Here is a 23,797-nt window from a genome sequence, read left to right as displayed (position 1 = left end):
ATTCTGTCGCCAAAAGGTCCTGGATTCACTATACTTCAAGAAATGTTTTCCAAACACATCTGCCCATTTCAAAAAGAAATCTATGTCACTGCTACTTCCAAGTTTTGTTTGCCCATCCAAAAGATCTCTGGTTAACACATTGCACCTGGCCGACCCTGTTTTTCCATCTTGTTATGACAAACAGCAATATTTATGTTAGGTGTTAGCCAGTGTGGGCCCAAAACACAGTTACTTACCCCTAACTCTGTGATAATTTGTTGTGTGAGGACAGCAGGATTCTTGTGCTTTGGAAGTTGGTTCTGTGCGTTAAGTTTACCATCTCTCCACTCCCTCTTCTCTGTGACTTTCTTGCTTAACAACTCAATGTCCTTCTTTTCTAAGTGAGCATATTTCTCATCCTACAAAATAAACAAGGAATTGACAATGTTAAGTAGTTTCTGTTTTGCTTTTAATTCTACCACACTTTTCTACATTATATCTCTCTCTTTTTTTAAAGGAAGAACTTTCTAGAATGTCCCAGCCAGCAGGCTCTAATGCTATCCCCAGAAGATCATGCTTGCTTTCCTAGTCAGGATTGTCACATTTGATTGGCAGGTTAGAATGGTGTGCACGGAACTGGATGCAGCACCTACTAGTTGCACTTTGTGTAATGTGCGACTAACATGCACTTATGGGAACATACACACTTTAAGTATAGTGATGTATATAGACGATATACCATCTTACAATGTTAGGGCAGTGCACACTTCCCTGTCAAGTTCAAGGTTCAGGATTCACTCCATTGCTCAATAATTGTGTGCTGCATTTCATTGATTTTCACAGATGAGCTGTGCACCTCTATGTTCTTAATAAGAGTAAACAGACACTTACCCCTTGTTGATATGCATCAACTGCTTTCTGATAAAGCATAATGGCTCTTCCTAAATCTTCAAAAGCAGCAGGTCTGTCCTTTGATTCCTTATACCGGTCCACAATAGGTTGGCCAATTTTCTGTGTTGGAAAAACACACAAAAATTATGTAAAATATGGTACCAAGAGCATATTACAGTTTGACTGGCTGAAAGTGAATTACGACTTGCATGTTTGGAGCAAGATCCATACCACTCTACTGCTGGAGAGAGATTACACTGTAGATCCGAGTATATGCTTAATAGTAATAAATACAGCAGTGATGATGGAGCTAGATATATAAAGCCATAGAATAACTCACATGATATCCAAAGGAAAAGTTACATTGCATTTGGTTCTGGTACCTTCTGTGTAAGCTGCTGACCTGTACTAATGTTACTTCTAATTTTAGCCAAACAGTTAGGGATTTATTACCTTTCTTTCCATTCTTGTATCATTTCAAAGTGGTCAGAGAAGTGTAAACAAATTCAAGTCCATATGTATTAGTGCTCTTTCTATTTTAACTTCATAACTGAGCCCCAACTCTAGCCACCTGGTGTTGGAACACAGGTCTCCTATTGTTGTAGTGAACTTCAGCAGAGCACAGCAGAGCATAAAATCACTCGACTACAAACTCATCCGATTGGCAGATTACATACCTTGAGATCTGCTAGTTTGTTGACGTATGCGGTTTTGGTTTCATCCTCCCCGTCTTCATACAGCCAGTTCTCTGTATCATCTAGAACTTTGATTAATGTGCTACGGTCCTAAATGGTTGAACATAAATAAAACAATATATGTTGAGTAAAAATTGTAAAGCCATTTAGCTCAAGTATTTCAGCCCCTGCAGTGAATTTACTTTCACAAAAACAAAAATTGAACTTGAAATTCTCCTGGACAAAGACCTGCTGATGATTGTCCAGGTTACACATATGAAACTGGCGGCAACAATTTTTGTTGAATCTTTCAGGTAAGCATTTCTTCGCTGAAAATCCATAACTTATCACAGAATGTCTTGGACCCCATGATCATGATCAGCAGCAACCATCAGGTTCAAACGATATATATCACATAGCATACTTTGAAAATCCAGCCAACCCCAAAAGAGGTGGGGGTAGTTGTTGAGAGTTCTTGGAGTCTTTTAATGCATTCTTAGAATCAGTCGTGACTGAGATTGGTCTTAAGCATATTAGAGGCATGTACACCTTGTCCCACCAGTCTGTAGTATTTTGTGTCCAGAGCAGTCAGTAACATAAACATGTCGAGGCAACTATTTCCTTCACATATCTACATGCCAGTATGCGACTTTTGAATGCCCACTATTAACACTTTTGAATTTGCGATTCGAAGCTCTGCACAATGAAATCGCTCTAATGTCACTAACTGCAATGGTGAAAAGGACCATTATATTTTAACTAATATTATCTCGCCCTTACCTCATCTGATACGAATCCTTCATATATATCGTAGACCTTTTCTCGCATCTCGTACACATATTCTTCCACAGCATTCTTGGCATCACTCTTCTCTTTCTCTAACCGGTCTTGAGCGATCATTTTGTGCTACGAAGAAATAAAGCGGATAACAAAATTAATGAAAATTTACTATGAAGGTATATAAATATAATCTTGGCTTCATTTTAAAGTTTTTTCAGATATTTTCTACTTCAGTTGAAACTCCCTTATCCGGACAGCTGTGAAGCATTTAGAAGGTTATTGTCTATCTTACATACAATAAAATATCATCATTCATCATTACCCTGTACTGAGGACTATTTGGTCAAATTGTAACACTTCCGAAATTCTTTACGGAATTACAATTCACTTATCCAGATTCTTCACTTATCCTGCCAATGTTTAACGTACCATGGCTGGAAAAACAAGAGGTTGTACTGTATATTGTGACTTGTTCCTGGTTTTGTCAGAGGAGGTCACATCTTGTGTCTCCTACAAAATTCAAGTATCAGTTTCAGTCAAAATTGTCAATGCCAAATATGTGCTAAATTTTGAAATCAAATGAAAACGTTTACAATAAACAATTGAAATGGCTGTACCTCCAATTCGAAGTATCGATTCAGGTCCTCTGTTGGAAGTTTGTGAACCGTAGATTCAATAGGAAGGTCATGATATTTGACTGTTTTCTTGGCCTTCTTTGGTTCCTTCTCTCCGTTGCTCCCATCTTTCTTGGCAGCACCATTCTCTTTCTCGTCTTTGTTGTTTTCTGTCGTTGAATCAGTATCACCTTGGTCTGTATTCATTGGTTGAGGTTGCTATGGAAACAAGGATCAGAAAATGTGTTCCTAAATTTAAACTCCTTTTAAATTTACCTAATTTTTGTCAAGTAAACTGACTGCTGCTAATAGAGGTTTACATCATGATGTAAGAGTTGATATTCATGTGTTTCATTTTAATTATCTCATTACACATGACATGGCACACCACAAATTAGTTAATAATCAAGAAAGGTAAATTAATTAGCCTCAGTTTTGCGATTGATCGGCTTGACGCTCTGAAAACGTAAGTAAACACTGAGCATACGTGAAAATCGCTTTTCTGCGAAAGCGATCAAGTATAAATTAATTTTTGATAGTTCAATTAACTTACCTCAGCTTCAGGACTCTCATCTGAATTCTGGTTTTCTTTCTTCTCCTTCTCTTCTGAATTCTCTTTACTTGCAGTTTCTGCCGCTTCCATGGGAACATCCTCCGTTGTCCCATCAGTCTCTGCTTTTGGTTTCTCTTCCTCTGGTTCTGGTTGTGGCGGTAGTTTTTCTACTAGTGATGCTGATGACACCGAGAATATTCCATGACCATTGACTCTGACCTTGACTTTCACCTTTGAACTTTCACCCTCAGCAGTTGGTTTTACATTCTTGATGACAAAGCGACCTATTGCGAACAAAGAAACATTACAAATTCATGTTTACATGTCTATGAATAATTCAAAATGTTACAAAAGGTTCATTTTCTCAACTTCATATTTGCAATACCATAGTTTGTGATGAAAGAGATGAAAAGTCACACTGAACAAAAACAGTACAATAGATTGGTCTTACAATAATACATGTTTATACATGTATCAGTAGTTAAGTTGCCCAAACTCTAAATGATTTTTTTGTGGAGGGTGCCTGCCTTCCGTCAAAAAAATTCTCATTTCGAGGTATATATATTTAGTTGTAAATGGAATTCTACTACGGTGTTTGATATTGTGAGTGTATGCTTATAACATGACAATTACTGTAATGAGTGGCTTTACAACCAAACTGCTGGTTGACTGCTGCCATACTGGCAGAACTGGTGGTCAACCAGCAGTTGGGTTATGAAGCCACCCATCCCTAATTTACAACCAACAATAAAACATTTGACTATCAATTAAGCTTACCTATAACTGCCTCTGGATATGGTACCAAGTCAGGTTGGGCATATCTCGCAATCAGTTCAAACTGTTCCTTCCTATAAAATGTCAGCATTTTGGAGAATGGGGAGGCATGATTCCTGCTGAATACCTCCATCTCACTGTAAAAAAATCAAAATAAATCAGTTAAATTCATCGTCAAAATTACGCCTTTGATTGCGTGATTACACAAGTTCTTCGAGTCAATGCACACAATTTAATACTGCACCCACTGGAGCACACAATGATGTCACTGCCACGATGAAGCCAAATAGACTACAGTACATAGAGATTACAATTAAGGATACGGACCTGAGAACATAATATGTAAACAGGTAAGCAAACTCGGTGAAGTGACATATTATACTAGGTGAGAGAACATATTAATTTTTAATTTTTACTTTAGGAAAGTTGGAAACATGTTAATAACTTGAAATAGAAGCACTCTATTTCAAAAAGCTGATGAGAGACTTTTTTAAAGATTTTCGCAACCTTTCATATGACACCTCATGTTGTGCATCACTTACCCGTCTTCTCCTTCCGATGCTTTCCACAAGAGATTGATGGGATACGGCGTCAAATCGGTGACATTGAACTCTCTCACACGGAAGGTTGGTGACAGGATGGCACACTGCAATGAATATTGGATTGATTCGAATTATTGATAATCCAGACAAGCAAACATACAACAAGCAGAAAACGGGCAATATTTCTTCATCATGTGTGATTTTAATGAATTATGAAGTTTGGCAACTTTGCTCTGATTGATTCAGACTCATGTCACAAATACACACACATATGCACCTACAGCCAAACTCAAAGCTTCCAATTTAGTACCGCTTTGGTTGGAAAAGTTGGAACCTCGGACACCAAAATGTTTTGATCCCCCATAAAAAAAGGGTGGATTTTTTTTATCCCCCCTTTTTATGGTCTAAAATGTTTTGACCCCCCCACGTCTTTAAAAAGAAACCAAAAAAAACCAAAAATATAAGTCATTAACTCATTAGCTAAAATTACCATTTGGAGTTACTACTCATTGTAGTCATAGTGTTACCAGGGTCAGAGATTCGCGACCAAGTGCGAGAATCCTTTTGGCAAGAATCTATGGATCCTTGCCACATAACTTTGTATGATAAATTGAAATATTTACGATAATCCATTTAGATTTTTGCAATTTTGTTGACGAGAATCTTTGCGAGAATGGATTCTCACCGAATTTCTGACCCTGTGTTACACCCAAATTACACCACACATTTTGAAGCTTGAGAGTACACAATTGAATATCATTCAAAAAATTTAGAATGTGCATACCTTCTCGTACATTTCACCTCGGACTTTTTTTGGTCCCCCATTAAGGGCTGAATTTTTTTATCCTCCTTTTTAGGACCCAACATTTTTTGATCCCCATATTTTCCACCCCCCTCCCCAAAGTATTTATGAACACTCCCTAAGAACATAATGAGTTAAACACATGTAATGTGCTATTCCTGTTGAAATCCATACACCCCTATTGAAGACATGACCTTAATCTCTCACACTGGGGGGTGTAGATTTCAAATGAATCAAACACCAATTCAAGTAAACCCCATTTGAAATTCACATTCCCTATGTATAAGATTAAGGTCATGTCTTCCATAGGGGGTGTATGGATTTCAACTGGAAAAGCCCAGTACAGCATCACTTACCTGCAATGCACAGCCCCTGGAGACGGCTTCATCTTGATTCAGTGTTGTACTAGCATCCTTCTTGAACACTTTCTTAATGATTTCTTTCACACCAGGAACACGTGTGGATCCACCAATGATTTCTATTGCATAAATGTCATCTAATTTGAGCTCTGTAAGTATGGTGCAAACAAATTCAGAATTAAAATCTTTGATTAGATTCATCACATACTGGGCTAATCCGTTTAAAGTTCACACTCCCCCTGTAGAAGATTTTGGAAATCTCTTCCACAGGTATATGAATTTAAAATGGAATTAGCACATTTACCAAATAGATTTTAAACTCGGATTGAATCATTCTCAGAGGGTGTGTGAAATTCAAATGCCTACAATGTGTTCATTCCTTTTAAATTTATACTCCCGCTGTGGAAGATATTTCTAACATCTTCCACACAACATTGTATCATTTTTATGATACACAATATAGTGTATAGACTAATCTACAGAGCAATGTCTGGGAGGGAAAGTAACAAGGCTGGCATGATGTCGTCCACCTCATCAAAAGAACTCCCACCATTAATTTAGCACAAGTGTGAAAGTTCTATGTCATCAACTTAACAAGAAGCCTCATAGAACTGCAGATATGTGCTTAATGCTATAACATTGAAACAAACAATACAATGAAACATTAACAACAGGTATTTATTCACTTAAGATGGTTATCTCTCTACTCTTGGATTAGGTTAAAAAATACAAATTTACTAAAAGTGTTTTTGACAATTAATGAAAAAAGCAAGCCCTTACTTGTCTGTTCCAGTATTGATCTGAGTGGTGCTTCTACTCTCTTAAACAGATCTGATCCTAATTTTTCAAAATCGGCCCTGTGAAAAGTGACAAAACGGATGTTAGTATCAGAGATTACACACAGCTAAGTTAATGATAATTATAATGGAATTGGTGATAATTTCTACAATTCTTGATTTAACCCTTTACATCTATAAGGACAAATTAATGCCATCCAGTATGTTTAGCATTTAATTGTTGAAAAAGGTTGAGTTTACCATTTGTCCATCGCTTTTTGTCAAAAACTAGCTGATTTTGAAGAACATTCGGATAATAGCATGCTTCATGAATGTCCGTCTCCTGCAACCCCTCACCCATCTTTTTTTTAAATTGTTTCACAAAACCAACCACAAATTTCATCTTGCTGTCTAGGCAACAAAACAAAAAACCTGTTTTACGTGTGGACAGACTTTCCAAGTAGGGTCAGACGGTCAGGATTTTTTTGCTTGAAATATCCGATGAAAATCTGAACATTTTGATAAAACAAATCAAAATAATATCAGTCAAAATAAATCCACTTTGCCAAAAAAGAGCTGTTTTTATTTGCATACAGCTAATATGGGGAGAAATATCCAAACAAGCAAATTCTGGGTCTGTCCTCAAACTGCCCATCTTCTTCATATATTCACATTGAAAGAAACAAAACAGAAATGAACTTTAAAAAAAAAAATGTGCCTACTTTATCATACCAAAAAATCTCGTTCACCTTTCACCTACAGCAACTTCTTTCGGTTCTTTTAAGTGAAACATTAAAGAAAAAAATGCACCTTACCTTTGCATTCTGCCTGTCACATCCTTATCATCCATGAGCATTTCTATATTCATTGGGATAACCGTTGTATTTGCACTCATCAGCTTTTTTAATTTCTCGCACCCTTGCATAACGTAAAGTTGCTCTTGGGCTGCTCTTACAGTCAATTTTGTATTTCTCTTTGAATTCTTCTGCAAAGTGATCTACAAGGACATCGTCAAACAACCTGCCTCCTAACTCTCGGTCTGATGCTGTGGCTAGCACCTAGGTATAATAGTACAAAATTAACACAACTTAAGGGGTGGGGTATGAGCGTTTGGACAGTATTTATTTTGGGACATTAGAGCACATCAGACTTATCAATTGCATTCTGAATACTGAAGAATGTCTTTCTGATATCAAATAATTTTCATTTTTGAAATTCACTATATAATACAAATTTTATGACAAATTATTAAGTATAAATCATCAGATTTATAAAGTTTACTTGAGTACTGTTAAATATCAAAAATATCAATTTTTAATCATTTGCCATAAAATGTGTATTACATTGCGAATTTCAAAAATCAAAATTATTTGATATCAGAAGGACATTCTTTGTATTCAGAATGCAATTCGATAAGTCTGATGTGCTCTAATGTCCCACAATAAATACTGTCCAAACGTTCATACCCCATCCCTTAACACAACTTGGTTTTTTTAAATAGAATTAGTGCTACAGAAGCATGAAAGTATTAGTCCCAAACAAAAATGTTTGGTAGACTCATAACCGGTGCGATCTTACCTTTCCGATGTTGATTAAGATACTTCTTGCATCGATCCCGAGATGCGGAAAAAACCAATAGTCATTTTGTCCCACATAAATGAATAAATAACAAAAACCCCGATCCCCGGTGGACTCACCCAAAAGGTGACGTCACACCATATGATAAATCCCTTATCCGACTTGGGATCCCCTACTCGGACCAAACTTGTAGGGGTGGCGGGGTCGGGATAATCAACATCGGAAAGGTAAGATCGCACCGGTTATGAGTCTACCAAACATTTTTGTTTGGGACTAGACTCAGTACACCGGTCGATCTTACCGCTTCCGATGTTGATTAAGATACTTCTTGCATCAACATCTGAAAGATCGATCTAGCAAGTAACCGGACGGATGGAGGTACAAGATTGGTCAGCATCTGATCAGGGATCGGGAGCGGTAACGATGGTTTTCGCGAGGTCAGAAAATATTTTCCCCAACGGTCGGAAACAAAAAGACCACGCGATCACAGACATAAACCTCCTTACTTAATAAGTTTGGTGGTTAAGAATAGCGACACTGGTTCTTACCATGCTGAGTATTCTGTATAGTCTGAAAACCTGGTACCCGTACACCACCGTATTATGATCGCCGAACAATGTCCCGGTAAACCTCCGCCCGTCTCTGATTACTAACGTAAGCGGAAGTATCGTAGAGAAGGCGAAGGTGGCTTCGGGACACCGCCTGCTAGATCTCCTCAAGGGACAACCGAGCGGTATACCCAAGATGATGAGATAGCTCGTGTCGAGTGGGTGGGTGGGACGCGAAACCTTCGCGATCCCCGGACCCCACCAACACCTGGACCAGCCATTGCGACAGCGGCTGGACCGAAAGGCTCTGTAAGGGTGATGAATGCGGTCGTGAGTCCCTCGCAAGGCTTGTGTTCGGAAGAAATAGTGCTGCAGCGCCTTATCGGACACCTCAGCCTATCTTTGGCTTCAGCCGAACCTTGCCCAACCCTGGGGATTGGAGAGGGACGAATGTCGGTATGCACCGCGCCCGTTCGTAGTCACGAGAACAGAGCGCCGAAACAGTGTCGCTCCAGTGTTTGTGAACACGGAAGCTAACCTCGAGACCGTGTGCAACCCAGCACCGCCGTCCCGAAGCCAACGCCAAACCGGAAAGCCATCTTGAGAGTTACGTATTTAAGCGTCGCTTTTGACGGAAGGTCAAAAGGGTGACCCTTAAAGTAATCTAAGACTGTGTTGGGATCCCTTAGGAGGATCACTGTCCTTTGGTAGACACTCGTTGAACATACCGTCGAGGCGTAGACTAATAAGGTAACCATCGGCTATGATAGTCGACCCGTCTCGAAACCTCGGTGAATGGAGAGGACAGCTGACTTATAGCTGGCCCCAGTGGCCCGCTGAAGTCTTGCTTGGAACTTTTCTGTCAGAAACTCGGAACTAGCAGCACAGAGGCTCTAGCGGGAGAGCTATTTGTCTCATTGCACCAAGCGTAGTATGGAGCCAGACTCTGGCTATACGTACGGAGGGTAGACTTCCGTCTAGCCCGGCGATGAGAAAAACAGCTTCTGATGAAAAGTATCCCTCCGCTGCGTGTTCCCTGGTAAGGGCCATGCAGCTAACTGCAGGTGCTCTAGTGATAGACTGGGTACCTCTGCTCCGGGCATCCGGAGTAGATCTGGTACCTCGGGGAGTGCCAGCGGCCTTGCCGCTAGCAGAATGACAATGCAGTCTTCCCACCCGATCTTGGCCACCACCCTCATGAGTAGTGAGATCGGAGGGACTGCATAAGCTGTCATCCCTCCCCAGTCTATGGACAGAGCGTCCACGGTGAATGCTTGGGGGTCCGCGACCCTTGAGCAGTACACGGCAGTGGATGATTGCGATGAGATGCGAACAGATCTTTCGAGGGGTGGTACATCCCTTGAAGATCGTCTGAGCGACCTTGAGCAAGGGACCATTCTGCTGGTCCCGACACCCTTCCTCGTGACAGATTGTGCGCGAGGATGCTGGTGACGCCCGCGATGTGTATCGCTCTCATCGTAATCTGCCTGAACTTGCACCACCCTATCAGGTGTCGTGCATGCAGGCTCAATCGTGGTGGCCCGGAGTCCCCTTGTCTGTCGGGGTAGGCTACCACGGTTGTGTTATCCGTCAGGACAACGGTATGTGATTCCACGATCACCTCCTCGTAAGCGAGGGAGGTTGATGTGAAACTCTGTCTCTATGGCCCCATAGGCCGAGGCGGAGTCTCCGTGGATGTGGACCCCCAGCCCCGTTTTGGCGCTATAGTGGTCACTCACTACGTGACATACCGGGGTGCAGGAAACCTGACACCCTGGGTCAAATTGGGCTGATGGGTCCACCACCAGAGTTCCTCTCGCGCGATCTCCGACAACGGAACCGCGAGGGATATTGGGTGACGACTGGGCCTGCAAGCAGGCTAGAAGGTGTAGTTGGGTAAGCCTAACGTAGAAACGGCAGTACAGTACGAGGTCTACCATACTGGCCATTAGGCCTACCACCTTCATCCATGCCACAGCGGGTTTTGCCCGAGACTCGGCCAGGAGTCAGGCACACCGCACCAGGTTCGTCACCCGCGCGGGGGAGAGCACCGCGAACCCCTCCGTGGGGGTGATCTGGGCCCCTACAAATAGTGGTGTCTGCGTCGGGACCACGCTGGACTTTTTTTTTTTTGCTGTTCAAAAAAAATCCATGAAACCCGTAGTCTCCATTGGACTGCGTCCGTATATGAGCCTACGTCCAGGTAGCAACTGATGTTGACACCCCTGTGCTTCGATGCGCTGCCACCGCTCTGACCAAGAGTGTTAAACACCCTGGGAGAGATGGACAGGCGGATGGCGGTATCAAAACTGGTAATTTTGATCCTGTACCTAGAAGCGCAGATGCCTCCGATCTTGAGAGGCGATTGGCATATGCAGATAGGCGTCCGAGAGATCTAGCGATGCTGTTCCCATGCCCCTGATGGGGCAGGCTAGCACCGAGGCGAGAGTCCCCATTCTGAACCTCTTGGGCCTGAAGAACGTGTTCAACAGCCTGCGGTTCGGATGGGGCTCCCGTCGCCGGTCTTCCTTGGAGCCAATGGCTCCAAGATCACCCGTAGAACGGGGGGGCAGACCGGGACAATCGCCCGCTTCGTGAGAAGCTGTGTGATCCCTGTCAGTAGTGCCCGCCGCTGGGGGCCGTCTGACGGCACTACTGTGGACCTCTGAAATGTGCAGGCGAATGTGGGGAGACTGGGTTGCCAGTCTGTAACCCCCACTCACCACTGACCATACCCAGGCGCTCAAAGAGATGGTTTCCCACCTCTGGGTGAAAGCCATAAGCGGTGAATCCACTGGGAGATCCCCTGTGGAAAAACCGCTGAGCCCCCAGGAATGCTCTGCCTAGCTTCCCTTGGAAGAGCGCTTGCTCTTCTTCGGGGCTTGCCAGCTGTTCCTGTGCTACCCTTGCGCCTCCCAGAAATGGGTGCTGCAGAGGTAGTGGGCTCGGGTACTGTTGGTGGTGCACGGCCTGCTGAAGTCGGAGCTCCTACCCATGGTAAGGGCAGTTTCCGACCTCTTCAGAGTGCTCCGTTGGTAGCTTCTTTGCACGGTCCTCCACCGTGGCGCAGAAGCATCAAAGAGAAAAAGGACCCTGCCTTTCCATCGCGTTGAGCGATTGGAGTGGCAGGCCCCTCCCCGGCGCTGAGTGGACACCCTATGGGCTAGGCCCATGGAGCTCTCGTTGAGGCTAGCTGTTAGCACCGCTAATAGGCTCACCTGCGGAAGAGCTCAGATGTTGTCTGAGCGTGATACGCTTGAGCGACATCTGGGTCCCTCTCGGATCCCCTCAGGTAGGTCCCGTGGTCCTCCCAGCGTTACACGCAGAGGAAGCGTGCAAAGCGCGGCGTCATAGCTCTACTGGGCGCGGCAGCCCTACGATGTCTACCCGTGAGGTTTGCCGGGAATGAGAGTGCAGGCGTCCCCTGTGAGGAAGCAGCAGCTGAGCATCCTACTGAAAGGATCCCTGGTCCTCCTCCATGGACTCCCCCTTAGGGGGGTGTCCGGAGGAAGATCAGTGCTGTTGCTCCCCTCGCGGGGCAGCGGGGAAGGAGACTGTAGTGATGTCACTACCGGACTCAGCTTCCGACTCCTTTCCCTCGCCCACAGTATCCGTATCATGCTCCGATGATGACGGTAACTGAGGACGGGCATCTGAAAGCGGGTAAGAAGGCATAACCACTGTGTGGCTCGCCGACTACCTGCCAGCAGAAGAGGGAGTACTCCCGCAAGACCCTGAGGTATCCGCCATGGCACCACTGGGTCCGCATGCTCTCGCAACCCGTCGTCCTAGCGCTAGCAGCTGCGGGCCTACCCTGATCAAGATCTGGGTTAGCCCCATGCCGGCTGGCCTGGTCAACAGCTGATGTTGGTACTGCGTGGCCATCGCTGGCGACACTTGCCACGGTGCTAGGCCGTGGAAGAAACACCCTGCGGCGGGTACCACGGGGCATACCCCGCCGGCAGCTGACCCTGAAAGGATCCGCCACCAGGGTAACCCCATGGTACTGCAGTACCAGCACCGCCTCCCCCCCCCCCCTTGTTGCCACAGAGACTGTGGCGACTAAGGCGGTGCTGCGGTACCGGTGCGGTATCAGCGTGGGTACCCGTGAGGGTTCCCAACTGTGGACCGCTGTACCCTCGCCACACTGCGTTCCCTGTTTGGGGATCAAGCTGTGTGCTGGCGTGGTACCGCGCGGCGGTACTAGCGTAGGTGCCCGTGAGGGCTCCGGCTGTGTACCACTGTACCCATGCCTCACTGCGTTCCCCGCAAGGGGATCAAGCCGTGTGTATGGGTACCCCGCTATACTGGCTGTCCCTTGGCTAGAGGGAGCTTGCCTAGTACCACGGGTAGCTGAGCGTGCATACCCCGATCAATCACCTCGCCACCTGAATAGGCAGCGTCAATCAATGGAGCTATGCCCTGTTGATTTGACAGTGATCGATCAAGAGAGGGTAATTGACCCATTGACGGTAATGGATCACCCACGCTCCGCTGGCTCTCGAGGACATAAGTGGGTTGTTGATCAGCTAGGCTGTTCAAGCTACTTACTGTACCCTCTAGAGCTTCGCCCAAGGTCGCTGTGTGTGGCGGACCACTCACGGCAGCTATGGGCGGGTGCATAGCGGCTACCACTGAAGTCAAGCCGTAGCTCGTCTTTGTAGCTGCCACCGAATGCACCTGGGTCGCTGTCCCGTGAGAGACTGCGAGCCCAACCCCTGAATAATCGCCAGCCAGTCCCTGTGGACAGCCAGCAGCTATTCTAGGGCCCAGGGTATCACTCGGCGGTCCCGCCATGGGCGCTGCCGTGTGACAACCCCAGTTGGTTCTGCTAAGACTACACCCACAGCGTTAGCAGCGGTATCGTCTCTGCTGAACCCATGCATGCTAGGGTTCAACCCAGGCAAGCCCGGGTACCCTTGCATGCTGCCCGTCGCTGGCTACTACTGTGGCTGTTTGAGCCCGTGAGACATGCCTGCAACAGGCGGGTGTCCTCCTGCTAAAAACCCGTGAGGATTTTCGCTAGAGGGCTGGTATCCTCCTGCTACAAAACCCGCTAGGGTTTCCGCTGGTGGTTACCGCTCTGCTGCCTGCTACTTTGCTCCGACGTATAGTCAGTGCTTTCGCTGGCTGCTGAGCCTTTGGACGCGCTAGCAGTCCCGAAGGAACCGCCTGCTTGTCCGGGACGGAGCCCCTTAAGCAGACCTGCCATGACCCATAGGGGCTGTCACAGCAGAATCTACCGTGTCGACTGGTATCCTCCTGCTGCAAAACCCGCTAGGGTTTAAGCTGGTGGTTACCGCTCTGCTGCCTGCTACTTTGCTCCGGCGTATAGTCAGTGCTTTCGCTGGCTGCTGAGCCTTTGGACGCTTAGCAGTCCCGAAGGAACCGCCTGCTTGTCCGGGGACGGAGCCCCTTAAGCAGACCTGCCATGACCCATAGGGGCTGTCACAGCAGAATCCACCGTGTCGACCTTACCAGTGCCCTTGGTAGATTTCTTCTTCGTCTTATGGCGATGACGGAGCCTATCCCAATCGTCAAGCTGGAACTCGGAGAGTCCTAAGCAAAAGAAAGACATCTAGAAGATCGTGAGCACTCCTGTGGGTGAAACAGAGCGGGTGTGGGTCCCGCTCCGTCACCAGGAAGGGCAAGCCCGACAGGGCGAGGCGAAGCGAGGAGAAAGGGAGGGGCACTACCCCCAACACGCGACTCAAGCCCAGTAAGCAAACCTGAGCACGGAGGCTGGTCGCTAACGTTAGTGGTAAAGTAAGGACTGGCTAACTTTATTACTAAAATGTCAGACGGGTCCCTACCAATCCCCACCGTATGAATATCTGATTAACTCGTCTTTATTGGACGGTAATGAAGACATAACGATAGAGTAATCACCCTAACATAGCAACAATAACCTACCGTACATGAAATACAATGTGTATGTACAAACATCTATTGTAACTTACAGGCTGCAATGGTTGTTTTACGTGGGAAACAAAATGAATGGCGTCAACCAGCGGCCATTTTGAATTGCTTTCGTGTGTCCCGTATACAAGCGGAGGCACGATATGTAGCTAAGTTTTGGATCGTTTTTTTGTCACTGTTTCGCCAGAAAATGCCGTCAAAACTATCCTCAGCCGAACAATACCGGTTTGGTTTTACCTAAGGTGTGAAACTACAACCGTATATCTCGCCTTTGGTCGAGAATTGATACACAGTGCTATGAACAATCGATAGGCGCGTCTGTGTCAGTCGGAGACCAAGGAGGATAAAGGCGATCATATGGTGTGGCGTCACCTTTTGGGTGAGTCCACCGGGGATCGGGGTTTTTGTTATTTATTCATTTATGTGGGACAAAATGACTATTGGTTTTTCCGCATCTCGGGATCGATGCAAGAAGTATCTTAATCAACATCGGAAGCGGTAAGATCGACCGGTGTACTGAGTCTGTGCATTTTTCCGGAAAAGCACCAAATTTGGCCCAGTTGTAACATTTGATGTGCTGAACAAATCCTGAGTAAGGGCCAAAATGATTTCCTTTTGCATCTTCTTGGTATCGATTGTGCTAATTTTTCACCTTTTCATATCCGTTTACCGTAACTCACAGAAGTCAAATTTTCTTGCTCCGGGAAATTTCAAACATGGACTGTTCCAATGCTTTTAGCTCCCATTGATTGATTCCTTATTCAAGCTGGGAAACTGTGCACTAGTGATTAGGTATGGGCTCTATGTTCTCTACATAGATGTTTCACATAAAATTATTGGGATTTCCTCCATGTCTTTCTTGAAATTGTTTTCTGTAGCCCTAAAAATGGTTTTTTTTTCTGGTGGTCCAAAAAAACAACAACCTGTAATTATTAACAGGAGAGGATGCATCAATCTGTATCTGATTATCACCCATAGAATAAAATCCCTGCAATGTTACCTTTAATTTGCCTTTGTTGAATGCACATGCTGCTACTTGTAGTGAGGAGTGTCCAAAATCTACAAAGACCACATTACGTGGCTTATCTTCTGGTGCTGGTAAGTCTTGCTTATAGATACCATATGCAAGAGCAGCTAGATAAGAAAATCAAGAAAACAAAATATTAGGTACATGTAGTGCATCAAAGTCCTAAAATCTAAACTAGCATCTTTAACTTTACATTCCATATTCTGGTTATATTGTTAATTTCTTTTTGTTCTAACATAACACAAATGTTTTATAAAATGTTTCTTATGCCATGGCAATCTCTCTAAGTGAACGCTAACTCTAATGTACTAATGTACAAACAATGTCTGGGAGGGGAAAGTAACGAGGCTGGCATGATGTCGTCCACCTCATCAAAAGAACTCCCACCATTAATCTAGCACACATGTGAAAGTTCTATTTCATCAACTACTTTCAAGAAGAAGTCTCAAAGAACTGCAGATGTGTGCTCAATGTTATATCTGATTTACTGTCTTAATACCCTAAATCTAACTCCTGCAAATGCTTGTTTGATAGGTTTGCAGATTGAAATAGTAGTTGCAGTATGACAAGAGAATTAGATATTAACGGATTTGGGTTGATTCCTAACGACTTGATTGATTACTTATAACATATGATTTGTTGTGAAAACACCTTAAGGTGACATAAAGACTGGCCGTATGCATGTCAAATCAGTCCGTTTTTTTAAATGGACAGTTGATATTTTCAAAAATGAAGCCCCAAGAAAAAAGTACAACTGGTCAAATCCACTTGGGTGTGTCCGCTGGACCCTACTTAGGTCCGTCTGTCGTACAGGGTGGGTTTTCAGTCCCAAAAGTCCCAATTTAGATTTTTGATTTTGAATGTATAATTCAGGCAGTCAGTGCCATCAGCACACTGAGGAAGCACTATTAAAAGCACTATATTAGTGACTTACCAGCAGTAGTGTCATTTATGACCCTTAGACAGTTGAGGTTGGCAATGGAGGCTGCTCCCAGGACACACCGTCTCTCAGCATCAGTGTAATATTGGGGAACCTGTCACAAACACGTCACAAAAACACTCAGTAACTTCATTGAATTCTATAGGCATAACTGAACAATTTGGCATAATATGATATTATACTTCTTTGATAGTTTCAAACTTGTTTGCTGGCAATCTGGCAAACGTATCCAAATCTTTCACATTATTCATAAATTAGTGTTTCAATCCAAATTTCTAGTTACATATGTTGGTGAATTATTTAAGACTACTGAGATGGATTTTACTTCTTGAACGGAAATAATTCACTATAAAGCGTTAATACTTCATATATTACATGATAGATATAAGGTTCACATTTATGATACACAATGTAAGTGGATATTGTTTCTACAGAACAAACAATGTCTGGGAGGGGAAAGTAACAAGGCTGGCATGATGTCGTCCACCTCATCAAAAGAACTCCCATCATTAATGTAGCACAAGTGTGAAAGTTCTATGTCATCAACTTAACAAAAAGTCTCTAAGAACTGCAGAAGTGTGCACAATACTATCGTAAATACTCACTAAAAGTGGTTAACTTTACTCTAATTACAATATTATTTTTATATTTGTATTTGATAACATTTAAGATGCAATTTACAATTCAATTCGTTCTTTTTTAGATGAGGTAAAAATATCAAAATCTATGCTAATTCAACAAGTCATGTAAAAGTAGGTAAATATTTGGCACCAAAAAAACCACTGAGTGGCCCTTACTTTAAAACCCATTTATAAACCATGCTTGGAGTTGAGGTCCTCTTTCAAGAGACAATGGGAACTTACCGATATGACACAATCCACAACTTTAGTGTTAAGTCCAGCCTCAGCTGTCATCTTAAGCTTGGTGAGAAGCACAGCGTACACCTGTTCTGGACTGAACACTTCACGTTCAGCCAAGTAGCGCACCTGACATGAAAAATGACGAAAAGGGGATTAATTAACACCATGAAAAATATTGTCACTGACTACACACTCATGCGTGTTCTCTGCCAAATGTTTTATAATTATATTACGAATAAAACATCTTGGTTTTTGTGATGGTTGCTCTGCGTGAACATTAACTATGTTTAACAATGTCTGGGAGGGGAAAGTAACAAGGCTGGCATGATGTCGTCCACCTCATCAAAAGAACTCCCACCATTAATGTAGCACAAGTGTGAAAGTTCTATGTCATCAACTTAACAAGAAGTCTCAAAGAACAGCAGAAGTGTGCACAATTCTATCTGATATTTTTTGATATCTACAATTGGCTTGTTTTTTAAGTTTGTACTGTGAAATAAACTTGTAAACATCAAATATTGGATTGTTTGATAGCTTTGAACTGCAATATGAACAGTAGACTTACCTCAAACCCCACCCCACTAATTGAATTAGTCCCAAACAAAAATGTTTGGTAGACTCATAACCGGTGCGATCTTACCTTTCCGATGTTGATTAAGATACTTCTTGCATCGATCCCGAGATGCGGAAAAAACCAATAGTCATTTTGTCCCACATAAATGAATAAATAACAAAAACCCCCCGATCCCCCGAGTGGACTCACCCATTCGGTGACGTCACACACGATAATCACCCCTTATCCGACTTGGGCAGCCCCTACTCGGCCAAACTTGTAGGGGCGGCGGGTCAGGATAATCAACATCGGAAAGGTAAGATCGCACGGTTATGAGTCTACCAAACATTTTTGTTTGGGACTAGACTCAGTACACCGTCGATCTTACCGCTTCGATGTTGATTAAGATACTTCTTGCATCAACATCTGAAAGATCGATCTAGCAAGTAACCGACGGATGGAGGTACAAGATTGGCCAGCATCTGATAAGGATCGGGAGAGTGGGTAGCATGGTAATCGCGAGGTCAAACTATTTCCCCCCCCTCACGGCCGGGAAACAGAAAGACTACGTGAACAGACAAAACCCTGAACTGAAAGTTCAGTGGTTAAGAAATAGAAACACTGGTTCTTACCATGTTGGAATTCTGATTGTCCATAAAAACACCTGATACCCAACCACCATATTATCTCCGCAGAATAGCCCTGGAGAACTTATCGCCTGGTCGTTGGTTTACGTTTTTGTAGTAAACCGTGGAAAAGGACGACGGGTTCTTCCAAGACACAGCCTGACAAATCTCTTCTATGGGGACCCCCCCTATGGTAGGCCCACGAAGATGAGATAGATCTGGTTGAGTGGGCCTTGGGGCGGCGTCTTTTGCCGCCCGAGTCCACCAACACCTGGACCAGCCACCGTGCCAGAGTCTGTTTAGCGGCTGGACCGTGCGGTTCTGCGTGCGTGATAAATAAGCGGTCATGAGCCCCTCTTAAGGTTTGTGTTCGGCCAAGGTAGTGCTGTAGCGCCCTCACCGGGCACCACAACCTGTCTTCGGCTATTGACGAACCCTGCCCAATACTGGGGAGGAAGAGGCGCGAGTGTCGGAATGTACTTCGCTCATTTTTTGCAAGGAAATCCGGGCGAAGAAACAGCGTCGCTCCGTTGTTAGTAATCACGGAGGCTGACTTGAGACTGCGTGCAACTCTGAGCAGCGCCGTCCGAAGCCAACGCCAGAAGAAAGGCCGCCTTAAGAGTGGCGTATTTAAGGGTCGCTTTTGACAGGGGCTCAAAAGGGGACCCTTAATATACTCCAAGACTGTGTTGAGGTCCCATGGAGGGACCACCTTCCTTTCGGGCGCTCGTTGAACATACCGTCGAGAAGAAGACTTAGGGACCCATCTGAATTGATAGTCAATTCCGTCTTCAAATCCCGATGAATCGAGAGAATGGCTGACTTATAGTTGGCTATCGTTGCCTGCTGAAGTCCTGACCTGAACTTTTCTGTCAGAAAATCTGCCACTAGAGGCACAGGGGCTCTAGTGGGAGATGTATTTCTCTCATCGCACCATGCGTAGTAGGGAGCCAAACGCTGACTATACGTACGGAGGGTAGACTCTCGTCTACCCCCGGCGATGAGAGAAGCAGCTTCTGATGAAAAGCCTCCCTCCGCCGCACGTTCCCTGATAAGGGCCATGCAGCTAACTGCAGGTGCTCTAGTGGTAGACTTGGTACCTCTCCTCCGGGCATCCGGAGTAGATTTGGTAACTTTCGGGGAGTACTCGCGGCTGAGCCGCTAGTAGATCCACCATCGGTCGAAACCACAGGTGTTTCGCCAGAACGGTGCTATCAGAATGACGTTGCAATCCTCCCTCCCGATCTTGGTCACCACCCTTGCGAGCAGCGAGATCGGGGAAAGCGTAAGCAGTCATTCCTCCCCAGTCTCACGGACAGAGCGCCCACGGCGAATGCCTGTGGGTCTGCGACCCTTGAGCAATACACCGGCAGCTGATGATTTCGATGAGATGCGAACAAATCTATCGAGGGGTGGTACATCACCTCGAAGATCGTCTGGGCGACCTGCGGAGCAAGGGACCATTCTGTAGGTCCCGACACCTTTCCTCGTGACAGATCGTCCGCGAGGATGTTGGTGACTCCGCTATGTGCATCGCTCTCAACGTAATCTGCCTGGCCTTGCACCACCCTATCAGGCGTAGTGCGTGCAGGCACAACCGTGGTGACCTGGTGCCCCTTGTCTGTTGAGGTAGGCTACCACGGTTGTGTTGTCCGCTTGGACAACGATATGAGATCCACGATCACCTTCTCGAAATGCTGGAGAGTTCTCTCCACTGCCCAAAGTTCGAGAAGGTTGATATGGAACTCCGTCTCCGTGGCCGACCATAGGCCCGAGACTGAGTCCCGTGGATGTGGCCCCCCAGCCCAGCTTTGACGCGTCGGTCGTCACTACGTGGACCGCTGGTGCAGGAACCTGACACCTTGAGTCAAATTGGGCTGATGGGTCCACCACCAGAGTTCTCTCGCGCGATCTCCGACATCGGAACCGCGAGGATATTGGGTGACGACTGGGCCTGTAAAAGGCTAGAAGGTGTAGTTGTATAGGCCTCATGTGAAACCGGCAGTACGGTACGAGTTCTACCATACTGGCCATAAGGCCCAAAACCTTCATCCATGCCACAGCGGGTGCTCCCTCTGACTCGGCCAAGAGTCGGGCACACCTCGCCATGTTCGTCACCCTCTCGGGTGAGGCGCCGCGATCCCTCCTTGAGGTTGATCTGGGCCCCTAAGAATAGTGGTGTCGCGTCGGGACCAAATTGGATTTCTTGGACGTTGATCAGAAATCCCAGGTCCCGCACCGCACGGACTACTAACTCCACGAGACACTGTGTCTCCAGCGGGTGCGTCCGTAAATGAACCAATCGTCCAGGTAGCAACACATGTTGACTCCCCTGCGCTTCAGGTACGCTGCCACCGCCCTGACCAGGAGTGTAAACACTCTGGGGGAGGCGGACAAGCCGAATGGCAGGCATCGAAACTGGTAAGTTTGACCCTGTACCTTGAAGCGTAGAAACCTCTGATCTGGAGGTGCGATCGGAACATGCAGATATAAGGCGTCCGAGAGATCTAGCGATGCCGCCCACATACCCTTGATGGGGCAGGCTAGCACCGAAGCGAGAGTCTCCATTCTGAACCTCTTGGGCCTGATGAACTCGTTCAACGGCTTGAGGTTCAGAATGGGCCTCCAGTCGCCGGTCTTCTTTGGAGCCAGATAAAAAGTGCTCCAAAACCCCTTGGTGAAGGGGGGCAGACCGTGACAAGCGCTTGTGTAGTGAGAAGCGGAGTGACCTCTGATAGTAGTGCCCGACGCTGGGGGCCGTCTGGCGGCACTACCGTGGACCTCTGAATCGTGCAGGCGCACGAGGGGTGGCTGGTAAATTCCAGCCTGTAACCCCCACTGACCACTGACAATACCCAGGCGCCCGGTGAGATGGCATGCCATCTCTGGGCGTAATGCACAGCGGCCGCCCACAGGGGAATCCCTGTGGAAGTCCAAGGCCTGCCGGCATGGACTGTCGACCGCCCGTGCCCTCAGGACCGATCTGGTTTGCCACCCTTAGAAGAACGGCTCTTCTTAGGGGCTTGCCATCGATCCAGCACTACTCTTGCGCTTCCCAGATTTTTTGGGAGGTGCTGGAGTAGCCTCGGGCTCGGGTGTAGTCTGTGGTGCGCGTCCTGCTGAAGCCGGAGCTGGCGCTGGAGAACGCTTAGAAGACTTCTTCTTCTTGTGCTTCTTCTTCGCCTTACTGCCCTTCCCCTTGGTCAGGGCAGCCTCTGACTTCTTCAGAGTGCTCTCATTGGTGGCCTTCTTTGCCCGGTCCTCAACCGTAGCGCAAAAGGCCTGTCCAAAGAGTAGCCCCTGTCCCACCGAGTCAGACTTCTTCATTGCTTCAGCAAAGTCGGAGCCGTAAGTTGACTGGAGGGACAGACAGGCATTCTCCCGGCGGCGAGATGACATCCTATGGGCTAGGCCCATAGAACTCTCGTTGAGGTTAGCTGTTAGCACCGCTAGCAGATTAACCTCGCGGAAGAGTTCCGACGTTGCCCCGTGTTCGTTCGCTACCTTCCTACCGAGGTGCTCGGCAAGCGTGGTAGCGACGCTAGAGACTCTGATAAGCGAGCGTGCTCGCTTATCTATGAGCTTTAGCTCCTCCTCCCACTGGGGGAGAGCGACCCGCGCGCCTTTGGCCGCAGCGGCAGGCGCTGGCAACGCTCTGGATCCATGTCAGGGACCCTGAGGTAGGTTTCAGTAGTCCTCCTGCGAAACACGCAGTGGAAGCGTGCAAGCACGCGGCGTCGAAGCTCCAGCGAGCCTGACAGCCCCACGAAACCTACCCTTGAGGTCCGCCGGGAATGCAAGTGCAGGCGACCCTTGTGTGGACGCAGCTAGCTGGGCATCCTACTGAAAAGATGCCCTGGTCCTCCTGAACGGACTCCTCCTGAGAGAAAGCCAGGCCCAAACCTTGGGCCACACGGCTCATCACCTCAGCGGTGTCCGCAGGTAGACCATTGCTAGCGAGTTCCTCACGGGAAGCGGGGAAGGATACCTGAAGCTAGCTGCACAGCCTCATCAGACTGTGAGTCGCTACTGGTGTCATCTTCCGACTCCTTTCCCTCGCCTTCAGACTCTGACTCACTCTCTGATGAGGAAGAGATCTGACGACGGGCATCTGAAGGTGGACAGGGAGGTGTCGCCACCGTGTGGCTAGCCAACTGAACACCAGCAGAAGAGGGAGTACTCCCGCTAGACCCCGAGATGCTAGCTATAGCACCCGGGATCCGCGACGCTCTCGCTGCTGTCGCCTAGCCATAGCAGTGTGCGGCCTACCCTGAGCTGTATCAGGGTTAGCCACTCGCCGCCGGGTTGGGTAACAACTGGTGGTACTGCTTGCCCAACGCTAGGCGGCACTTGCCACGGTGCTAGACCGTGGAAGAAACCACCCTGCGGCGGATACCACGGGCATACCCTGTTGGTAGCTGACCCTGAAAGGATCCGCCACCAGGGAACCCCCTGGAACCGCCGGACCAGTACCGCCTCCCCCCCCCCTGTTGCCACAGAGACTGTGGTAACCAGGACGAGTACTGCGGTACCTGCGTGGTTGTAGCGTAGGTGCCCGGTAGGGCTCCCGGCTGCGTACCACTGTATCCATGCCTCACAGCGTTCCCCGCTAGAGGATCAAGCCGTGTGTATGGATACCCCGCTATACTGGCTGTCCCTTGGCTAAAAGGAGCTTGCCTAGTATCACGGGTAGCTGAGCGTGTATACCCTCGATCAGTCACCTCGCTACCTGAATAGGCAGTATCAATCAATGGAGCCATGCTCCGCTGAATAGATAGTGATCGATCATAAGAGGGTAATTGACCCATTGACTGTAATGGATCACCCACGCTCTGCTGGCTCTCGAGGACATAAGTGGGTTGTTGATCAGCCAGGCTGTTCAAACTACCTACCCTAACCTCTTGAGCCTCGCCCAAGGTCGCTGTGTGTGGCGGACCACTCACGGCAGCTATGGGTGCGTGCATAGTGGCTACCACTGAAGTCAAGCCGTAGCTCGTCTCGG

The 23,797-nt window shown here is 46.6% G+C and overlaps 1 protein-coding gene across 1 annotated transcript in view; it reads right to left on the bottom strand.

Moving 5' to 3' along the window:
• The window catches only part of LOC140161177 (97 kDa heat shock protein-like), a 38,925-nt gene that overhangs the window by 2,125 nt on the left and 13,003 nt on the right, over nt 1–23,797 (bottom strand). Inside the window, 15 exon segments of the mRNA XM_072184624.1 lie at nt 237–398; nt 871–990; nt 1,548–1,655; nt 2,325–2,450; nt 2,942–3,157; nt 3,492–3,775; nt 4,269–4,402; nt 4,808–4,911; nt 5,966–6,117; nt 6,749–6,825; nt 7,560–7,670; nt 7,672–7,802; nt 15,790–15,923; nt 16,751–16,850; nt 17,620–17,742. Of these exon segments, the coding sequence (XP_072040725.1) occupies nt 237–398; nt 871–990; nt 1,548–1,655; nt 2,325–2,450; nt 2,942–3,157; nt 3,492–3,775; nt 4,269–4,402; nt 4,808–4,911; nt 5,966–6,117; nt 6,749–6,825; nt 7,560–7,670; nt 7,672–7,802; nt 15,790–15,923; nt 16,751–16,850; nt 17,620–17,742 (2,082 nt within the window).

The sequence above is a fragment of the Amphiura filiformis genome, chromosome 9 (assembly GCF_039555335.1).
Source record: "Amphiura filiformis chromosome 9, Afil_fr2py, whole genome shotgun sequence".
Taxonomy (NCBI): domain Eukaryota; kingdom Metazoa; phylum Echinodermata; class Ophiuroidea; order Amphilepidida; family Amphiuridae; genus Amphiura; species Amphiura filiformis.
The sequence above is the reverse complement of the archived record's forward strand: the minus strand, read 5'-3'. Positions and strand labels throughout refer to the sequence as shown.